The 22,256-nt window shown below is 44.8% G+C and overlaps 5 protein-coding genes across 5 annotated transcripts; 2 read left to right on the top strand and 3 right to left on the bottom strand.

The window, feature by feature from the left end:
• Nucleotides 1-9,502: 9,502 nt before the first annotated feature.
• CLUP02_13395 (argininosuccinate synthase) lies at nt 9,503-12,314 on the top strand (the record flags this gene model as incomplete). The annotated part of the gene is made up of 19 exons (XM_049292334.1): nt 9,503-9,534; nt 9,782-9,835; nt 9,974-10,005; nt 10,057-10,080; nt 10,164-10,186; nt 10,256-10,293; nt 10,345-10,369; nt 10,435-10,465; nt 10,516-10,576; nt 10,711-10,721; nt 10,865-10,918; nt 10,974-10,999; nt 11,077-11,113; nt 11,164-11,204; nt 11,348-11,566; nt 11,635-11,651; nt 11,705-11,895; nt 11,954-11,979; nt 12,039-12,314. 19 exons carry the CDS (start codon nt 9,503-9,505, stop codon nt 12,312-12,314), a joined length of 1,218 nt encoding a protein of 405 aa, XP_049149480.1.
• Nucleotides 12,315-12,861: 547 nt separating this feature from the next.
• CLUP02_13394 (GTP-binding protein YchF) lies at nt 12,862-14,612 on the bottom strand (the record flags this gene model as incomplete). Its single annotated transcript, XM_049292333.1, has 9 exons — nt 12,862-12,881; nt 12,950-12,986; nt 13,053-13,201; nt 13,312-13,675; nt 13,753-13,859; nt 13,911-13,946; nt 14,009-14,070; nt 14,143-14,303; nt 14,400-14,612. The coding sequence occupies 9 exons, from the start codon at nt 14,610-14,612 to the stop codon at nt 12,862-12,864; spliced, it is 1,149 nt and encodes a 382-aa protein (XP_049149479.1).
• Nucleotides 14,613-15,425: 813 nt separating this feature from the next.
• CLUP02_13393 (uncharacterized protein) lies at nt 15,426-17,009 on the bottom strand (the record flags this gene model as incomplete). Its single annotated transcript, XM_049292332.1, has 2 exons — nt 15,426-16,026; nt 16,078-17,009. 2 exons carry the CDS (start codon nt 17,007-17,009, stop codon nt 15,426-15,428), a joined length of 1,533 nt encoding a protein of 510 aa, XP_049149478.1.
• A 1,184-nt stretch (nt 17,010-18,193) lies between these two features.
• CLUP02_13392 (RTM1) lies at nt 18,194-19,241 on the bottom strand (the record flags this gene model as incomplete). The annotated part of the gene is made up of 3 exons (XM_049292331.1): nt 18,194-18,666; nt 18,732-19,004; nt 19,061-19,241. 3 exons carry the CDS (start codon nt 19,239-19,241, stop codon nt 18,194-18,196), a joined length of 927 nt encoding a protein of 308 aa, XP_049149477.1.
• Nucleotides 19,242-19,272: 31 nt separating this feature from the next.
• On the top strand, nt 19,273-22,071 carry CLUP02_13391 (uncharacterized protein; the record flags this gene model as incomplete). Its single annotated transcript, XM_049292330.1, has 10 exons — nt 19,273-19,329; nt 19,462-19,796; nt 19,858-20,020; nt 20,077-20,161; nt 20,258-20,280; nt 20,352-20,471; nt 20,629-21,359; nt 21,417-21,809; nt 21,858-21,919; nt 21,947-22,071. 10 exons carry the CDS (start codon nt 19,273-19,275, stop codon nt 22,069-22,071), a joined length of 2,094 nt encoding a protein of 697 aa, XP_049149476.1.
• Between the last annotated feature and the right edge of the window lie 185 nt (nt 22,072-22,256).

Below are 22,256 nucleotides of genomic sequence, written 5' to 3'. Positions count from 1 at the left end.
AAGCCTAGGAATTATAAAAGTAGTTAATAAATTCCTTTAGAAGTAAGGGGTATTATTAGTATAATTATAATCGCGAGAGCTATACGAAATACTAGTAGCGATAATTATAGAGGAGGAATTCGTATTATAGAACTAAGTATAGGTCGATAGAGCGTATAATTACTTTAACGAATTTAAAAAAAGGGTAAACGACCTAGATTTCCTCCCTATAATTACTAACGGAAATTTATTATTATAAAAGGATATACTAGGGCAAAATATAATACTAGAAGTACGATAATCGATAATTCTACTTATTTCGATCTATAACTCGTTACCGCTATTAATACGAAATTCGGCGCTAATCGGTTAATAAAAAAAAAAGTAAACGACCCGAAGTTATTAATAATACGTAGCGACGCAAGGATCGTATATAAATACCGAAAATCTAATAATAAATACGAGGTAATTCATAGACCTTAAAAAGATCTTTTTAAAAAAGAAATTATACTCTAGGGAGAAGTATAAGGTCTTATAAAAAACCCTAACGATATTTTATAATTATTATAAAAAAGTCGGAATTAGGGAATATTAATACTATTCAGTAATTAATATCGTACTCGTAAGCAAAGCCTATAACTATTATTACGAAGCGGTACGTAATCTCGATTAAAACGACTTTCTTAGTATAATTAATATAATCCGAAGCCGCTTCGAGACCTACGATAAGAACCTAGAGCTCTTATTTAAACTACGAGCGATTTTTTTATATTTATAGCTAGGATAATAGAGGGTAAATTGCGAGTAGAGATCTTTAAAGAGCTTATCGATCGAATTAATAAGCTAGCGAAAACCTAGCTAAATAAGGGGATAAACGAGCGGAAAGTTAGATATTTTTATACCATAGTCTAGCGTATATTAGAGGTAAAAATCACTCTATACTAAGTACCCGAAGACTACGAGACGCTCTACTCGAGGCTAAGATCTAGCTTTAATATTAAAGCGAGAATACTATACTAAACCTACTTCTAAGTATATAACGGCCCTTATTAATAATATTAAGTCGATCGAACGTATAATAGGAAAAGAAAAGAGGCTAGATACGGCAATCGCTAGTAAAAAGGCCCAGATTCGTTAAATAGGTAGAGATTTAACTTATAAATAGAGTAATAAAAAAAGTAATATTATATTTATAAAAAGGATAAATATTAGTTAAGTAACTATTCTAAGGAAGAGCGTGCTAAATTATATAAATAGTATAAAAAGTCGAGGGTAGTAAATAGTAAAACTAGCCCTCGTTAGTTTAACTAATTCCTTATTATATATAAGGGTAGATCCGGGGGTACGGAACTTAGCGACGGTAGCTAAAGTAGCGGCCTAAAGTATATACCCCCTATAAGAGATTCGGAAGATAAAGAAGATCTTACCCCCTATACTAACGAATTAAATTATAACGAAATCGACGATATTAACTACTCTTTTTTTACCCCGTTAGTCTCTAGAGGATATACGAGGCTAAATAAATAGAGGGTAGTAAAAGCTTTTAATAAGTAGGCTTTTATTTACGAATAATAAGGGAAGGTCCCTTAAATAATAAATATAGAAGTAGCTAAAAGGGCGAATTTAATAAGGCCAAAGCCTATTCTCTTAATGATTAAAGAGAAGACGCTATCTCTCTCGATATCTAAAAAAAAGGAATATAGTACTAAGTAAATCTAGGGGTAGCTAAAGGGGTCCTTTTTATATTATTTAGATCCCTTAAATACTAAGCTTATATAAGTATTCTATGCGAGCAAAAGGTATAGCCTAGACGATTTCTATAGGATTATCCTAAATATTAGGGTATCGTAATAATTAACTAGAGGAAAAGGGTAATTCTAAGTACTATAAAAGATCGCGCTAGTAATATTTAATACGTTAACGGCGGGTATTACGAGGATTAGTTTTAGCCTAAATAAGGAAATCGTTACCCTAGGTATAGTAAAAGTAGAGATATATTTCGGAACGATAACTTTTTATATTTTGCTTATTAATACCCTATTTCTCCTATATCTAAAAAATATAGATCGACTAGGTATTATATTTAATAATATAAGGAACAGAATCTCTAGTAGTAAGCACTTCGAAATAGTTAAACGATAATAGGGGCATGCGTTTATAAAGCTTATTAACAATACGAAGTTAATTAATTACCTAACGGAAAGTAAGCTTAGAAAACTATACTAGAGATTCGGGTACCCGTTAGTTACGAGGCTATATAACCTCTTAAAGTAATTAGGTAATAATAATATCGAAATAGGGGCGCTAGAGTAGTTAACGAAAGTATATTACTAATACTAAATAAATACGCAAAGCCTACGTAGATTTAAGTTTAAATTATATAATAAGCTTAACTTTAACTAGGAAATAGTCGTCGATATCTTCTATTTAAATAGTCGGCTAGTACTATATATAATCGACGTAGCTATATCTTTCTAAATAAGGTAATTCCTCTAAGATCTATAAGTAAAGAAAGTGTGGGTAGCCTTGCGAAAAAGCTAGATTAATATATACTAAGGACCGCTAGACGGCATTAAAACCGACGCTAGTACTAGCTTTAAATTAATAGAATTTAGGGATAATATGACGGCCTATAGTATATAGCTAAAAGTCGTACCTATCAAAGCGTATTATAGTATTAAAAAGGTAAAAAGGGCATACTAGTAGTTAAAAAGGGCGTTTAGAATTATTAAAGAGGAAAATCCGGATTCTACTAATAACGAATGCCTCTAGATAGTACTTAAATACTATAACGATATTATAAGGCCTAACGGACTTATACTAACGTTATTAGTATTTAGAGTATATTTAAGAACGACCTTAGTCTCGTTATTATTACTAAGTATAAGCTAACGAGCCTAAGTAGTTAAAAAAGTAATACGGGTACTGCGCGAGGTAAGTCGACCTACCCTCTTTTAGCCACCCCCCCCTTTTAGCCACCCCATTTCTCTATCCTAGCCACCGCATTAAAACCCTACCCACGATTTTTAAACTACTATAATAATTATAAAAATCGTCTAAATATAATTCTTTTTTATATACTTATTTATTAATATATAATAGTCTCGTATACTGAAAATGAAGTTATTTAGGCTCTTAAGGCTATTAGAAGAGGTCTTTTAGTTAATTAGGCCTTAATTAAGTTCAGAGTTCTAAGGTTAACTCTTCGTAACTATAGGAGAGGCTACTAGACGAGGGTAATAGTATTTACAAACCTCTAGAGGCTTCTTCTATAGTAAGAAGACTAGCTAGCCTAGTGGGTTCGTATTTAGTATAATCTAGGCATTATATTAACTTATAAATAGCTTATAAAATTCGCTAAGCGAGTTCTAAGATCCTAGGGGGATATAAATCCTCTTAAAAAGAGATAGATAGACGCTTTTTTAAGGAGGAACCTATTAATTAAGGTCTAGAAAAGTCGTACTATCGATTCGAGGCGTCTAAATACGGCTATTACTAATATAATTAAGTTATAGTTTAAATTACTCGATATACTAGAGATTAGCGATATTAAATAGGCTAATAAGTATAATATAGATAAGACTAGTATCCTAGAGAGTAAGGGATTTAATGGCCTAGTTTTGGGTAAGGTAGAGACTATAGTAGTACGAAAAAAAGAGCCTAGTTCGCGTACTTAGGTATTTATAATCGAGTATATTTCTATTAATAGTCGAGCTATTAAACTACTAGTTATATATAAGGGAAAGTCGGTATAATAGCAGTGGTTTCTACTTAAACTTAACCCTTATACTAATTAGGAGTTCATAGTAACAAATAATAGCTAAACGACCGATAAGACTGCCCTTAAGTAGTTAAAAATAGTATTCTTATTATAAACTAAGACCCCCCCCCTTAGGGGGCTTAGTATACTTAATAAGCCTCGACTATTAATTTTAGATAGCTATAGGAGTTATATAACGATAGAATTTATATAGGAATGCTATAGAAATAACGTCTACTTACTATTCTTATTACTATATACTTCCCATGTCCTCTAGCCATTAAATATAGCTATCTTTAGACCTATTAAGTCTAAGTATAAGAAGGAGCTTAGTAAGGAGGACATAGTAGATAATTCTACTATCGTTAGAAAGCGGTACTTCTTAAGCTACTACTAAAAAGCTCGTTTAGCTAGTCTAACGTCGTTAAATATACGAAGTGGGTAAAAAGTAACTAGACTATATCCCCCTAACATAGCCAGACTACTTACTAATCTAATAGTCCTACTTAACCTAGTTATACTAACTAAAAAGACCGCAAATACTAGGCAAGTGACTAGTAATACTAAAAAAGCTATTAACTAGGTATTAGCGGCGTCTATTATTAACTAGTTAATACTTAAGAAGGCTAGCGAGCTCTGCGATTAGTTAAAGTTATTTACAGAGCTCAGTCTAGACTATAATACTTAATAACTACTATTTAAAAAAGTAAAAAAGGCATTTAGTAAGTAGGCCTACTATTTAGTAATATCTTAGTACTATATTCGAGTTCTAAAAGCTAAAGTTAACCGATTAAGGCCGCGGAAAAAGAAAAATATACTAATAGACCTAAATACTAGGTTTGCGAATATCTAAGATATATAAAGAGCTTAAGAGGACTCTAGCGACCGTCTAGTTAGTCCTAGTCGACTCATAGGGGTCGAATTACCTAGGGAGAATAATAACTATATTATTATAGTAGTAGAAGATAGTTAGTTAATTAATCAAGTATAGTTAGTGGCGATGTTTTGATACTATGTTTTAATAGGGTGGCTAAAAGGGGGGGGTGGCTAAAAGGGGGTGGGTCGACTTAAGCGTAAGAAGGTAAGTTAATAAGGCAATTACTGCGCGTAATAGGCCCGATATAGGGGATAATCTAGATATATTACTAAATTTAAATATATAAGTATAGCGCGAAATTACTTAATAGTAGGCTAGGCTATATAAGTTAATTTCCGTCGACGAGCGCTCTTATATAGTCGCGAGAGATCGTAACTAGCTACTTAAAGTATTAATTATAGTAGTTAGACCGTATTATATAAATCCTAACGAGGTAATTTCTAACCTATAAGAAGAAGAAGAGCTAGGGGAAACTATATAACCCGCGGTAGAGATATAAGAAATTATCCTTAACAAAATCGTCGTAATAGTACTAATAGACGACGAGGAAGAGGAAATTACTAAAAGGGCACTAATATTACTAATAAGACGTTATAGAAAACTATAATAATAAGCCCTAACGCGGCAATTTATTATTAGCGACGAGGTAATTAATACCTTTTATATAATAAAAAAGAAAGCCGATTTCGAGCTAGCGGTTAAATTACGTAAAGAAGGCGTAATTATAACTATTAAAAAGCCGTATAAGGGATTAGATCTTATCGAAGTAGACACTCTTTGCGATCGAGGGGTCTATCGATTTATCCCATATAACTTAGAAAAACATATAAACCTCTATATATTTAAATTACGAATAGTTCGTGAGATTAAAGGGAAAGGAATACCCCAGCCGTACGAGAAGTCTAAATACGTAATTTAGGGGTACGGCGACGTTAAAAAGGTAACGCTACTTATATAATTACTTATTATATAGCGCTATAACTAACGATTAATAATAGTAATAATAATATTGCTACGGAAGAAGGGATACGAGATTTAGAGCTATAATATTACCTAGGCCTATACCTAATCGGCCACAGGGCTTATAAAAAAAATCCTAGCCTATCTACCGAAGGAAATAGCTAGTAAGTACCTAGAAGGCACGATTATTAAAGTGCTTAAGCCACTATATAAGCTCGTAAAATCGGGCACCTATTAGTAAGCTACTTACTACGATTTTTATATTAATTAATTATTAATAGTTACTTCTACGTACGACCCGTACTTACTAATTACGGAGTATAAAGGTAACTAATTTAGGATCGTCGGAATATAGACTAACGATATATTAGGCCTATTTAATATTAACTTTATAAAGAAGGAGGATAAGGAGCTTTAGAAAGCGGGCTTCGTAATAAAGCTAAAAGAGGTCCTTATAATAAACACCCCCTTAGTATTTAATAGCGGGATTCTTATAATCGAAGGGGAAAACGTCGTCTTTTAGTAAAAGGGGTAGGGTAAGAAGATTAACCTCGTTAATCCGAACGTAACTAATATTAAGAAGTAGTATAAGGCTAAGCTTGCGCGAGGGGTATATATTATAAGTATTTATTAACCCGAGACGACTTTTAATTATATTAGGGTAGTATAGGCTATAGATCTAACCGAACGAGACGTTAAGGTACTTAATAAGCAGCTTAAGTAGTAATAGACGAATCTCGATCGAGGTCTCGTTTACTACCCGATCGACCTTATAACTAATAAGCTCTACGTCTTTATTAATAGGTTATTTACGAATAATAACGACCTTATTTTATAATTAGGGTATATTATTATCTTAGCTAACGAGAGTATAGGCGAGAGCGAATTTATTATATATAATAATATAATTTATTACTTATTAACTAAAAGTAAGCGGGTAATAAGAAGTATATTAATATTAGAGGTTTACGGTATAATTAACGGTATTAACCTCTCCTATGCGATTTTAATAACGCTAAGGAAGATTACTAATTAAATTAGCCTTTTACCTATTTTAATAGTTATTTATACCGATTCTTACTCGCTATATAAATACTTTATTAAAATAGGAACGACGAAGGAAAAGAGGCTTATAATCGATATTATAGCCCTTAGGTAATCGTATAAAAGGCGCGAGATACTCGAGATTCGTTAGATTAATAATAAAAATAACCTCGTAGACGCTTTTATAAAAGTAGTACTAAATAAGGGATTAGAGTAATTCGTAAGTAGTAAAAAAGTTATTATATGAATAGAGGGATAAGTTATATAAAAAGAGTAGAGAAAAGGGGGAAAAGGAGACGACTTAGTAAACGGGCCCGAGGTCGAATTATACCTCTAACTATAGTAATTAAATTAATAAAAGAAAGAGAAAGTTAGTATCGGATTAGAAGTCTAATTCGACCGCGGTATATAGCTAACTATATAAGGGCTAATTAGGGGCCCTATTTATAATTATCGTAACTAGCCTAACCTACGGTTAGAACCTCCTTTTTATACCTATTACGTAGATATTTATATAGTTTAATTAATCTCTTCGTTAACTACGGTTCGAACTAACTACCCTATAATAAGGATACTAATAGTATAAAATTAATGTATTTCCCTATATTGAACATACCTTCTTGCTGTGATCGAGAACACATTTCAATAGACATTTCCGGTATTCCAAGAGCTTATTTTCTTTCCGAATCTATACACCGTTGGAATGTGTTTTTTGTGTAAGTGACTATTTAGGTAAGGAGGGGAAATAGGTCTAATAAGCAACCGTCAAGGGTCTGATTAATGTGAATGGATGAAAAAGGTAACTAGTATGCCCAACTCTAGTTACTCTACATCTGAAGGTATCCGAACTATGTGCCTCGAGGGCGAACACGAACCTGGTACGCATCTACAAGTTTGAGAGTCTTTGACTTGCAGCTTAGTTGTACCAAGGCCGTGCCATGTGGTAATGCAAGAAGCCAGTAGGCGGTTACGAGTATCAGATGACTTCAAGTGAGCAAGGAAACCAGGAAATGTTGGGAGGTAGATAATGTTGTTCGACATGTTGAAAGATGGGAGTATGGATAGTCGTTCAAAGCTGCGTGACTGCTAGACGTTCATGCCAGGGACTCTGGAATGCACTTCGGAAGACTACCCATTGGGAGATGGGAATCATATACGGATTGAATAGTGGTCGATGATTTGAACCTCTAGGGGCATTGGAACTGACTCAGTGATTCAGGTGAATCATTTTTGAAGTTTGGTTGGTAAACCCTACCGTATCTGGATAGAAACCTATGCGATTTATCGAATCCTGTCGTAATTTACTAGTCGACGAACTGTAGAGGCCAGTGTCAAGCTCCAAGTCTCGAAGACCTATTGAAAGTACAAGATCCATTGTCTTCAGTCCATGCTGGAGGTTCCAAAGTTCAAGAATGCCTCATAATTCTACGTAATGAGTGAAATACTTGCAAATGTACCGGCAATACTATGAAGTTATCCACACATGCTGGATGATGATTCAAGCTTTCGAGTCTCACTCTATCCAAATGAGCGGACTGCTATATCTCATGATTCTTGCCAGCCTTCCTTAGTTGGGCTTCAAGAGAAGTACGGCCAATGACAGGTCCCTGACTGACAAATGTGCTTCGGCGTGCGGCGGCCATGTAACGAGCCGCATACTTTCTTACCCGTGACCAAATTGAAACCATCCATGGGACTATTAGCTCTGATTGACTTCTATGTTACTACAAACAACTCAATCCGGTTTGTTCACTGATAGCCTAGCAGCTGTTCTTGTTATGCCCATTCTCGCCATCAGAGCTTCTCCTGTGGTCTGATCTCAAGAACATCGCTGGTGAGTGACATATGTGGCATTAGTGCTTCTAGCTAGCTCACTTGGAAAGCTGCTCTCAGGGACTCCTCGGAGTCATTGTCTCGAAGTGGTAGAAGGAAGATATTGGCATGGGCAACCCCGACTATACTGCTGGGGACTGAGCAGCTACGATCCGGGTGCCATCGAACTCCCACACAAGTGCCGTGCAACTTCACTTCTAGGTCCGACCCCGAATGGTCTCAGCGTTGCCACGATTCCGAGCTATAGCGGCAGCGGCAGGCGACTCTAAGTCTGCCTGATTACGTCTTCGTCTTCTTCCAGATCCCAGGCATCGCCACTGTCGCCAGCTCTCAACAATGAAGATAATTGCGGGGGGGTCGCAACAATGCTGACCAAATTCTACCTGTTCAAAAGCAGACCATTGATGATGTTGTAAGCCATTCTTTCACGGCAGGGCCAGAACTTATGCTTGAGCCACGGATGGCCTTGCGGCAGTCAAATTGAGCAGGGCAGACACTCAGGAACGGCGTGACCGACGAGGCCCAAAGTGTGCTCTCAACAATCAGCTGCTAGTGCGGCCGCATCGCTCACCGCCCCACGCTCCCACACGTCAAGAAGTCGGAGCAGATGAGCTGCACGCAGGCCTGCCCTGGTATCTTGAAATGCCCGATGGGTTTATCCTGTGCCGATGAGTGGATCTCATTCCGGGGCTCCACATGCTGACCAGACCTAAAGGGCGTTGACAACTGGAGTGTGGTCACAGCTGGAAGCGTGACCCGACATCGGGACGGGGACCGGGACCTGTGACTCCACAGATAAGATACCCAGGAAAAACTTAGCGCCGCTAATTCTCCCCCCCGCCAAACAGCGCTGCCCATCCCACCTCCCATTGACTCACACAGAATTAATTGGCCCATGCCGTCACTCACCTCTTTTACTTTTTTTTCTCAGAAGTACCAACAACAATCTTTCCAGCTCTTCATCCGGTCAATTGTTTCGACGCAAACTTCCTCTGTTCCGCAAAACCCCAATTGATTTCCCCCAAACCCCCTACAGCATCATTGACAAAATGGCCGGCGAGAAGGGAAAGGTCTGCTTGGCGTAAGTGTTCTGCCCCTCCTTCCTCCAATTTCAAGGGCCGCGCGCCTGGCCCTGCGAAAGTCGGTCCCAAAAGTTTTGTGGAGCGAAGTTCTGCCGGACAAGGTTTTTGGCTATCACGTGCCTCATTGAGCCACAATGATCTTCAGCCACATGATGGCTGGAATATTACTGCGAAGCTGTTCTTAGAGATACAGCGGCATGGAGGAAGAAACAATAATGGATATTGATGCTAATCAATACTTTATAGCTACTCAGGTGGTCTTGATACCAGCACTATTCTGGCCTGGCTCTTGGAGCAGGGGTAAGTCATTGACCTAAGACGGACGTTTGGCAAGTCAAAGCTAACTTGGTATTCAGATACTCCGTTGTGTATGTGCTTCTCGGCCGTCTGTAATGGCAGGCGTCAGTTTGGATGACTGCCAGTCTAACATGGAAACAGTTGCTACCTCGCCAATGTTGGACAGGAAGAGGGTGAGTAGCCATGTGCTCTGTATTTCTACGCCAAAGCTAACCGAATACTAGACTGGGCTGCTGTTGAGCAGAAGGGTTCGTTGCAATCCCCCGCTCCCATCGATATATCTAGGCATGGAACCATTCGATCCAGTGAGCTAATGCTGTCAACCAAACAGCTCTTCAGATCGGTGCTGAGAAGGTATGTGAACATTATATTTACAAGCTGCCACCACGCATCCTGAAGACCGTCACTAACAAGCCATCCTAGATGATCATTGACGATCTCAAGCGCGAGTTCGTTGAGGAGTGAGTAATCATGGAATCCATGTGAATGCTACACGGCTAACATCATGTCAGGATCTGCTGGAAGGCTGTTCAGTGCGTAAGTAAAACCGGATGTACAGCTTCAACTATGCCAATTGGCTCACGACCACCTGCACATTGTAGAACGCCATCTACGAGGACCAGTACCTTCTCGGTAAGCTTATTCAGCGACCGAAGACATTCAAATGCTCATCTCCTCCGCAGGTACCAGTCTGGCCCGCCCCATCATTGCCCGGGGTCAGATGAAGGCTGCCGCCGCCACTGGGTGAGCTGAACTGGACATCCCATTTGGGAGGATTGAACTGACATGATATCGCAAGCTGCCAATTCGTTTCCCACGGCTGCGTAAGTAATGGACAAATCCAACTCCTTTTAACTCTTGGCTAACTCTGCTCGCAGACCGGCAAGGGGTAAGTGATCGAACGCTTTTGGAAGCATGTGTCTCGCGTGAGCCTGACTGCTGACATTGTTGAAAAGTAACGACCAAGTTCGTTTCGGTAAGACTGCTGGCCTGTTCATCGACAATTGACCCTTAAATACTAACGGGAAACAGAGCTTGCTTTCTACACAATCAACCCCGAGATCAAGGTCATTGCCCCGTGGCGTGGTACGTAAATCAATGTCTATGTAGTAACCTTTTCCTGGCTAACGAACTTGTCCAGACCCTACCTTCTTCAACCGCTTCCAGGTAAGTCTTTGGTGTCGCTATTCTAGCTGAACTCGCATTGTGTTGCGAGTATCGCCGCTGACGTCTTTGCGCTACAGGGACGCAACGACCTCCTTGACTACGCGGCCGAGAAGGGTAAGCTAGCTTTGCTCATCTCGTTGATTATTTACTAAAACATTGTTCAGGCATCCCCGTCACCAGCACCAAGGCTAAGCCCTACTCTATGGTAAGAAATCCCCCTTCCTTCACCAACTCCAAGAACTTACGGCCATGTGCTGACTAGACATAGGATGACAACTTCGGTATTTCACCCCATCTCGGAAGAAAAAAGTACTTCTGCTGACATGAAAAGCCCACTGCTCGTACGAGGCTGGCATGCTCGAGGACCCCGATGTCACCCCTCCCGAGGACATGTGGACCAAGACTGTCTCCCCCCTGAAGGCTCCCGATACCCCCCTCGACATCACCATTCACTTTGACAAGGGTATTCCCGTCAAGGTTGTCACTCCTCAGCAGACTGCCACCGACGATGTCGAGCTCTTCGCCCTGCTCACCGCCATTGGCAAGGAGCACGCCGTCGGCCGCATTGTGAGTTTTTTCACTCCTCGAACTTTACCACGCTGCTTGAAGAATGTGTGAACTAACACTAGACGTAGGATATCGTCGAGAACCGGTATAGAAAACTGCTCTCCTTGATGATGAAACTCAAACTGACTTGGACATCAGCATGATCGGCCTGAAGAGCCGTGGCTGCTACGACTCTCCCGCCATGACTATCCTTCGTCTGGCTCACATTTCCCTCGAGGGTCTCGTCCTGGATGGTAAGGTTCGCGCCTACCGCGACTTGCTGTCCAAGCAATGGTCGGAGTGCCTGTACAACGGCTCCTACTTCAGCCCTGAGCGCGAGTTCTTGCAGCGTAAGTCCAAGATTACCTACAATTGATGAAGACAGCCGAAAGCTAACCGTGTCGACAGCGTCCCTGGACCACTCCCAGCAGCGTGTATGGAGAATTCAATCCTCTTAAGGTGATTGTGTGGTAGCTGACAGTGATCTTTCTAGGTCAACGGCGAGGTCCGCCTCCGCCTGTACAAGGGCAACGCTTACTGCCTGGGTCGCAAGTCCGACGAGAAGCTCTACTCCGAGGAGGATGCTTCCATGGACTCTCTCACCACCTTCGACCCCTCCGAGACCGTAAGAAGGCCATCCTCAGAATCGATCGAAGAAACTTGTATACTAACGAGTTGTGACAGTCTGGCTTCATCACCATCAACGCCATCCGCCTCAAGAAGGTACGTGTCAAACAAATGCATCGCACTTTTTGTGTTCACTAGCTAATGATCCCATAGTTCGGTCTCCAGAAGGCCGAGGCCGGTCTCAAGTTCTAAGGAGAAGACGCTTGAATTCGGAAAACGCACCTCGATCGTTTCTATGCTCAGGCCGATAGGTCATTGTAGATCTGGAAGGTTGATCGTAACAATACAAGGATTCTCTTTTTGATCAATGTGACTCACCTTGCCACGACGCCGTGATGTTTCGTTCAACATACGTATCTCATTTTGTGAACACAACCTTGTCCATAGCTCGGATTCTGCTTTCACCAGTGCCTAGAATGCTAGGAAGGGACCAATCTCGTATCATATGAGAGGGAGCAAAGGTCATAGACCGCTAAGGCGGCCAGGGTTAAACTGGCGCGCGAGAGTACTTCACGTAGACAGGTCAATCTCAGGATTATGATAAGCTAAGAGATACAGGGACATCGAATGGACAGTTGCAATGGTATCTCTAAAGTCTATAGGAACATTTTAAGCTGAGAGAGTAACCAACTAGTAGCCGAACCCGTTTACCTAAACCTCTGTTGCCCACGAACTTCAAGGAAGAAACTCTATTTCTTGTTTCCAACGTCTAGAAAGACACATAGTCAGCACTCTTCAGATCATCACTAACCGCACTTTGACCAGTCTTCAACTTACTGAATTGGAAATGAATAATATCACCATCTTGAACAACCTATAAGCAAAGAAAAGAGCGTCAGCGTGTGCCAGCCTTTTGGGAAGTAAACCAGGTATAACTCACATATGACTTTCCTTCCTGACGGTACTTGCCAGCAGCCTTGATGGGACCCATGGACTTGCCGCCCTCGCAGAGGTCGTAGAAGTCTTGGTAGGCAACGACTTCAGCCTTGATGAAGCCCCTCTCAAAGTCGCTGTGGATGGCGCCGGCAGCTTGCGGAGCAAGGCAATTTCTCGGAATCGTCCAACATCTGATTTCCTTCTCACCCGCTGATAGAAAGTTTAGTATGGTCACCCAGAGCCAGCAAAAAGATTAAACATACCAGTGAAGTAATACTGCAATCCAAGCTTCGTGAAGCCTTCCGTCACAATCTTATCCAACTTGGACTTGACCTTGCTCTCCTTGAGGAACTCCTCCCGCGCGGCCGGGTCGTCTTTCAAGCTGTGCAGCTTCTCCTCGAACTCGACGGAGAAGGGGATGATGTCGCGCGGGACGCCGCCGTGCTCGGTGACCCACTTGGCGATGGAGGGGAGGTACTTGCTCTTTTGGCGGAGGTAGTCCTTCATTGTCAGGTTGACGAGGTAGATGACAGGCTTGGTGGTGATGAGGGACATCTTTTCGTTGATGAGGGCAATTTCGGCGGGGGTCCAGCTTCCGTCGCGGACTGGGGTGTTCTTCTCCAGCATCTGGTTTACGTGTGTAAGTACCTTATGTTGCGTGGTCGAAACGGCTGGAGATTGGAGCCTGGAAAGTTTGGACTTACAGCTTGGATCTTTGTCGTTGTCTCTGTGAAGAGGGGCAGCATCTTGTACTTGCCTCCTGCCTTCTTGACGATCAGCTCCTCGGCGACGATGGTCTTGGCCAGAATGTCTGAGAAAGGTGTAAGCCGAGTGAACCAGATTTTGACAGAATAAAACATACCAAGATCCTTCTTGCAAAGCTCATTTTGAATAGTTTCTATATAACGGTCCAGTCAGTTTCCTCAACTTGAGAGACGTGCCAGAGTTGCATGGACTAACCCAAGTCACGGACGGGATCAACCGAGTCATCCACGTGCAAAACCTCGTCGTTGTCAAATGCTCTATTACACAACCCAAGTCAGTCACAGCTCATCGAGATGTAGCATTTCAGTCACAGATGATAGTTACAGTACCTGACAATGTGGAACATGCCATCAACAGCCTGGATATGAGACAAGAAAGCATTTCCAAGTCCCGCTCCCGTCGAAGCACCCTTGATCAAGCCAGCAATGTCGGTGACCTGCAGATACGCGGGGTACATGGAAGGCGGCTTCCAGAGGTCACACAAAAAGTCCTACACACACAATGCCCACGTTTCAGCCACATATTCAAGTAAGGTAGGTGACCCTTTTTAATAGGCAATCTTTTCGTATCTCGACTGTCAACTTACATATCGAGCGTCGGGAACAGCACATCTCGCCTCGTTGGGCTCAATCGTACAAAAGGGGTAATTCTCCGCAGCGGCGCTCTGCTCGGTCAAGAGGTTGAACAGACTCGACTTGCCCACGTTGGGCAGGCCGACGCACCCCATCTTGAGGTTCTTGCTGACCCTGCCAAACGCCACGACATTGTCCTTGACAACTTCAATCTTTTTCGGAGGCATGGCGACTAATTTGACGGGGCTGACTGGACTTGATCAAAACAAAACCGAAGAAAATGAAATTTCTACCAGAATTCTTCCCTTTTGAGAGTTGTAAAAAGACAGATTCTGCGGGCAAACTTTTTGGAAAATGGCCTGATTATTCCAGTTTAGGCCCACTTAAGAACAAGGGTTAAGGAAGATGCAGTTTTAGGGGTCCTTTTCTGGAAGGCGGCTCGTGCGGAATCGGCGTCTGGGGAAAATGACCAAAATAACCGCCCCACGTGCTGCTCTAAGCCCTTTAAGCTTGACAGTGAACCTGTACAGGGCTTCTCTATTCAAACGTTGAAACACCAGCGTTTTTTGAATGATGACAAGCTACATGGCAATAAGTTTTGGACCATTCACAATTATCGACGGTAAGAGGTGACCTAGACAAGTAGCTCTATTCTACGCGTTCAAATGGTGTCGTTATCACCACCATCGTGAAGCAGAAGCCGGAGATATGGTAAATCCCAAGTACTTCAAGATAAGGCAAAAGCCTTCATGGATATGTGAGAGAAACTTGTTTCACACAGGAGAGTTGCGCCATTGATACTCGAGACTTTATTGAGTCATACGGCCGAAGGAACAATACATTCTGTCAAGTTCATGTGGAAGCTTCCGTGTCCATCTTGGTTCGCTGTTCATCAAAACCCGTCACTCATGACGCCATCCAATCCTAAAAATCATTACGTTCCCGCTCAAAGCTGCGCTCATAGTTCCCAATGCCAGCCCGCTGTTCCATGTCATAAATCTGTAGTCCACTTGGTTCTGTTGTCTCCTGTTGCGAAATCATTACATCTCCTTCAAGAAATCATCAAACTCGGTCTTGGTCTTCATGTGTTGTGGTAGCAACATCTCCTCGAGTGCAGAGGCGATGTTATGGAGAGCATCAAGTTGCTCCTGTTCAACCAACATGTAGATATAATGGTCCTTAATCATCTCCTCAGTCCAACGCTGATGACTATTCGGGTCGGATACGAGGTCGCAGATCTGCTTCAGTCGCGCTGCGTAGTCCCGCAGCATCGCGGGGTCCAGATTGCTGAACTCGGCATGAGACAGCAACCCAATATGAGCTCTACCAGAGTCACTCTCGAGCCATTCCGAGCCGTTGTTGGTCAGGGCGAGGGACGCGGCGTTGACAGTAGACCTCAGGCACTGAACAACAGCTACAGCAGTCTCCGAGGCAGTCTGGGGAAGGAAGTGGTGGCTGATAGCGAGGACATGAATCGTATTTTGAACTTGATCCTTGAGTGCGTACAGGGCGTCTCGAACTTGGGCAAGACGAGACGTGGGACGTGTCGGTATACGGCCTGAACGTGCAGAGCTGTTGGCGGAATCTTCCGTGTTTTCTACCGGAAATTGCATGTCCTGTGTCCGGTAGGTGTTGAAGTCGCTTGATAACAGTTAGTGACGAGGACGACGATGCCGGGAGACGATGACTTACGCTTGTATAATGGGCAGAAACTCTTGCATCTGCTTGTCCTGCTTGTCCAGTGCAGCAGCATACTTGTTCAAGCTCGCACGGATCCTTGCCTCTTCGCTTGCCGGATGCTGCGGCCAGGCTCTGGCTTTTCTCCGAAGCCTTGCAAGAACAGTACGCAAAGAATCCATCCAGAGCGTGACACTGGGATCGAGCGGGATTTCCTTCTCAACATTCGCGTCCCACCGAGATGCATAATCAGCGAGTATGGGACGAAGATCATTGATGTTCGCCATGAGAGCTTGACAACTGTTGGCGATAGCCGGCGCCTTGTCAAAGCCAGTCAACTCCTTGCTGGTCCGATTGAATGTGTCAAGGAGGTATTCGCCAAGAGACTCTAGCTTCTGGCTGATGATGGTAGGATTCATCGAGGAGTCGTCCAAGTCCAGGGTTTCGCCCAAGGTGCCTTCTGGTTTACTCGATGAGTCAACCTCGTCGGCGTCCTCGTTGCCCATTGTTAGGCGGCCGATATCTCGATTCAACCCCTCGATTTCCTTGCCGTTGCTTGGTTTCAGTGGCGGCGTTGGAGTTTGCTGCTTAGTCTGGTATGAAGTCCAGATTGGCTGAATGGCCTCATTGGGTAGGAGGGAGTTCCCAAGTAAATCTAGGAGGTCTCGCCTTGGTGGCTGATCGCTGCCTGCTGCTGCTGTTGAACTAGATGCTTGCTTGGCAGAAGTCAGGCGAGAAGAGCTCGCGTCTTCAGTCGCCAAAGAACCGGCAGCGGCATTCTTTAGCGTTCCAACAGTCGAAGATGGCTTGTTGGCTGTGGTTGTCGTTGTGAGAGGGGCACTACCGTCCTCGTCATCGGATGAGAGTGAGACGACAGAGTAGTCGTCGGCAATCTCCTCCCACTCTTCCAACCCCTGCTTGGCTGGGCTTTGGGGTCCGGCCATCATGTATTCGGGATCGTATTAGGATCGGCTGGTCTTGCTAGCGAATCGAACGTAGAGAGTAATGGTATCGGTCAGCTAGAAAATGTGCTTCAGAATGTTAGCATTTGATAAACATGACGGTGAGATGAGACATTGAGGGAAGTGACACTCTAACTACCTAATACTTTATCACAAGAGTATTGAGACGGTGCGCATGCATACAAGCTATGTCGTGTTCGTAAAAAAGAGAGGTTGGCGGAAGCAGAATATTGTTACTAATGCCGGTGAGACGATGCGAGACGTGGAGGTGACGCGGATGGGGCTGCCGGATAGAGCCTCAGGTAGGTGCAGCCTGACGCCGGCGGCTTGCGAAAGGCAGGGCAGATAAGGCAATCGTCGGGCCTCAGGTTGATGATTATTGCGCTGCTGTTGATGCTGTAAGATGACAACCGCCCTCAGTCGTTTCTGCGTCCAGGCGAGAGGAATGAAGCGGTTAGAAAGATGGCCTTACTCCGTAGTTACCTCAGGCTGGCACCTTGGGTGACTCGTCAGGAGAGGTTGATTGCTGAGGTAGGCGGCAGCCGCACCTTGAGGCCCGCTGGAGCTCCAACGTATCAGCAAGCTTATGCGGGGTTGATATCGCCGATCATGCCTTTATTCGGCTCCGGGTGCACTTCCTGCAGATCGTCCGCCCCGCCGTGGAAGGTCACTGACCTGTGCGTTCGCCTCGCGTATCTTATCTTATCAGTTTTGAGCTCCGATAACGATAAGACACCCCGACCCCCTGGACTTCTCCCATTGCGTTAGGCGTTCTTTCACATTACCTACCTACCCAGAACATCAACTTTGTCAACCTCGTCATCATGGCTCTGGAATGTCTGAATCTTCACATGCAACGCTATACCCAAGAATGAGACATGCTCTCCATCTTGAATCAATATTAACCACAAATCTATGGCTGCTGTCATCCTGCTGCATTCTCGATCGCGTCTTCCGTCGCGCGAGTTCCATCGGCCTTTTCCAAACAACCTCTATTCCAACAAATGAAATCCTTCAAACAATGGGCATGGCCTGGGCCATCCCAGAAACGTACTAACTGAATCTACAGATGCAGTCTATCCTGAAAGGCTCTCTGAAATCAAGCGCCTTCACCCGCGCCTACCAAGTACCCGGCCCCAAGTCCTGAGAGCTTCTTCTCGATCGGTTCCCTAAGCGCTCATGCCGCTGTTCTCGTTCTGGATCTTTCCAAACTTTCTGTTCATCATCACGAGCTCGAGTCCGTTCTTGAGGGGTGGCTCGCCGCGAAGCAGGAGACCGATCTCGCTCGGGTGGAACCAGTTCATCCACACCATGACGAGGAACATGAGCGTCGCGTCAAAGACGTAGACGTACGCTTCGTTGGTCATCAGGTGGCCCTTATTGCCCTTCAGGTACTCGATGACTCGGAAGACACTACGCACCCAGATCAGAACGCTGGTGACGTAGAGCGTCAGGAGGTAGTAGCGCCAGCGGATCTCGGGCTGGTGAGACTTTGCGGTCGGAACAAGCAACATCCTGCGGTGGAAGAGGGCGGCCACGACGATGAAGAAGCCAAAGACGGCGAGCTGAATGAAGAGGCCGATGATGATGACCTTCTCGCCAATATCCATCATGCTTGCGCCGGACGCCATCATACCACCACCTGTACCACGCGCGTTAGTGATGGCCGACTACTACAGGTTGGCCAAAAAGGGCAAATGCACATACCACTGGACTGCATCAGGAGCGAAAGGACGTCTCCAGAAACGAAGATCTTGGTCAGAAAGCGTCTCTTGATCAAGGCATGGCTCTCTCCGTCGGTCAACATGATGATGCGACCTAGGATCATGTAGATGGAGGCTGCCATGAGGGCCGGAGCGATGAGGAGAAGGACATTCTGGATGATGTAGGGGCCGAGAGTCCAGCATCCGGGCTCTTGTGTCGTGTTTTGCGCTCTTGCAGCGTATCCAACCACTTCACCTGTGCGGAGAATGGTGTAAGCTCATGATCAGGCCATAGGCAAGGGACGGACATGATGTTCTCTTCAGAGCACTTACACAGTCCACCGATGACGAAGGCCGTCATGTACCATGTCTTGGTTCTGATGAGTTGGAAGATGTGAAGACCAGTAGTGAGAACAAAGACGACGCAGAAGAACACCGCCGCTGCTGTGGAAGGCTCGAAACGGTAGAACGACCATTCGGCGTTGACATAGTCGGGGGTACAGCCTCGTGCCATGTTTGCGATCGTGGCACTTTACGAGAACGAGATGGAGAGGAGCCTTTCGGTTGTTGACTATGGATCGATAGAAGTACAGCAGCTGGCCGTTCAAGGAAAAGAGGGTCGGGGAAGATCCAGATGAAATCGAAAGGAACGTTCCTGGGACTTCGATGCAGGCTGTTCCGCTCGCTGAGTGTCGTTCTAGGTAAAGAAGGTATGATGATGGGACTATCTCAAGGTTCAAGGCAGCGAAACGGATTATGCTTATGTGCTTTTCGCTTTAGGACGGCAATGGTCCACGTTGTGTGGTTCATCCAATAAACAAATCGGTTCAATCGTATTCCACCCCCTTAGACTCAGCCACGCAAAAGATACCAGTACAGCTCACAAACGGCAAGTTAGAAGGACCCTTGGCGCACCGTTCGCCAATCTTAGGGTCTACCGGCCAGTAGTGCTTCTTTCTGTATTCTGTCTGCCTGGGATGCGAGTATCACTGCGCCCCTCTCTGCGTCCCGAGCGTTTGTCTCTCCTCAGTCAAATCTGCTGGAAGGAATTCTCGAAGAAATTTGGACAGTGGGCTTGACCCGGCCGTACAAAGACGTATTGAGTACGGGACCAATCACGATTGTCCCAGTACGACTTGGCGTCCCTACCGGGCGCAGGGGCTGACGAAAGACGCCGGGATCCGGACGCTTTTGGGCACCCGGGAACGGTGGGCCGTGCATGTCAAGCGCCGGAAGATCCACTTTACTAAGGAGCGGGGCTCCGCAATTGCGAGTATTCGCATTGCTCGCTTCGTATTCCCGCATCTCTGCTTCGCAACCACATCGAACTCTGACTGACAACTGTAAAGCCGTCGGCTGGCGGATTGCCCCGTGTCCACAATCTTCCATCAACCTTCTTTATTCTTATTCTCTATGGCCAAAACCCGCGTGTTCGTACTCTCTCCTGTCTCTCCCTTCTGCACGCTTGATTTGACTGAGGTGCTGTCTGCGTTTTATGTAGTCGGTTCCAGTCTGAACAAACTTCTGTAGGCGTGAGATCCGCTCGCACCCTCGTACACCCACCCATCACAAAGACCTAAGGTATTGTCACCTTACACGCGGATAATTTCTTGCATCATTATAGGATCTGAGACGGAACGGCCATCCCTCGTCCGTTGCCCAATCTTCCTATCCAATGGCAACCCGTCGTTCCCATACCAAGTCCCGCACTGGCTGTAGGGACTGTAAGCGGAGGAAAGTCAAGGTAGGTGACACACTGACAGCCCTCCCTCCCTCATCTACCTACCCTAACTTGGCTGCCGCGTACCGAACACGCGGTAAGGGGTTTAGATTTGGACCCAATCAACCTAGCCTCCAATCAGATAAGGACGTCCCTTCATCTGTGGTCCGTTTGCTGATAGCTTGAACTTACCCAGTGCGATGAAGCATACCCGTCCTGCTTCAACTGCTCAAGACACGGCATCCCATGCAGTCTCTCAGCATCACAGACCTCACCAGCAAACATCACCCCCCAAAGATCAACAACAACACCATCTGTCAACGGCCTCAGCCCAGAAGCACCATACAACTTCCTAGACGCCGCCATCGACCATGACAGGCTCCATTCTCCCGCTCCGTCCATCGGACACTGGGGCCACGGCCTGGAGTTGATGCACCACTTCACGCTCGTCACCGCAAACAGCCTCTCCGTCCGCCCGGACATGCAACACGTCTGGCGCGTCACCATGCCCGAGATCGGCTACGATTGCCCGTTTGTCATGCACGGCATCCTCACAATCGCGGCGCTGCACAAGGCGTATCTGATACCCTGGGCGCGGGACAAGTACCTCGACCTCGCGACGTCACATCAGACTGCAGGCCTCGAGGGCTTCCGAACGCAGCTTCACACCGTTAACGACACAAACTGGAAGCCATTCTTCTGCTTCGCGTCGCTCGTCGTCTTCTACGTCGCTTCGTTGCCCGTGCGGATGGGGCAGGACCTCGACTCCGAGCCGGATATCATGGGTGTCTTCATCTTTGTGCGAGGGATTCGTGCGATCCTCGAACCATATCAGACAAAAATTGTAAGGACGGAATTTGCGCCAATGGCGACAGGAATATGGACCATCGACCCGAGTGATCCATCATATAAGTGCGTCGACACCGGCCATCAAGAAATTCTTATTCCCAAGACTGACAGACTAAACAGGCTCCCACCCCTCCACAACTCCCCACTCCCACCCGACGTCTTCGAAGCAATCCAAGGCCTCTTAGACTTTTACACAGAAAACCTCCACGACAGCGCGCGCGAAGAGTACGTGACAGCCGTAAGAGAGCTCGAAAAGGCAGTCTACCTCATGGCGCATGCCGGCGCAAATCTCGAGGTCGGCATGATTCTCTTCTGGCCGTACGTCATCTCGGAGAACATCATGGCCGACATACACGCCCTGAATCCGTACAGCTTGGTTCTGTTGGCGTACTTTTCCGTGTTCTTGTGTGTGCTTGAGCCGACGTTTTGGTTCCTTCGGGGATGGTCGAAGAGGTTGTTTGCCATGGTTGATGCGCAGTTGGCGGGACATCCTGTGTTGTTGGAGGCTGTGAGGTGGCCTCGGAAGCAGGTGTATGAGTTTTATGCGCATATTTGACTCAGTGTTCTGGTTACCTGTAAGCCTATCTCGGTCAAAAACGTTGACGCCATCTTGAAGCTCGATGGTAATTGACTAGCTCTAAATGTCTTAGTGCGATTGAGTTTGACCAGTGTTGATGCCCTGGTCTCTCCCGCGGCGTGCCACGATAGCATTAAACAGTCTAAGTGGTTCGACACCCTTGCACCGAGCAGTTTTCTCCAATTTCTTGCGCTGTGACAGGTAGAAATTCGCCTAATCTTTCTACCCCGATTTCTTTGTGGAGAATTCCTCGTGGCTTCATATGTGTGACCACGTTCATGGTTGAGCCAGTATCTTCAATGATGTAATATTATGGAGTGAAAACAGATACGTGAAGTAAGCGATAGACAGCTGTAAGATTGACATCACTTGAGGTGGCAAGA

This window comes from Colletotrichum lupini, chromosome 7, assembly GCF_023278565.1.
Source record: "Colletotrichum lupini chromosome 7, complete sequence".
NCBI classification, from domain to species: Eukaryota; Fungi; Ascomycota; class Sordariomycetes; order Glomerellales; family Glomerellaceae; genus Colletotrichum; species Colletotrichum lupini.
The sequence above is the reverse complement of the archived record's forward strand: the minus strand, read 5'-3'. Positions and strand labels throughout refer to the sequence as shown.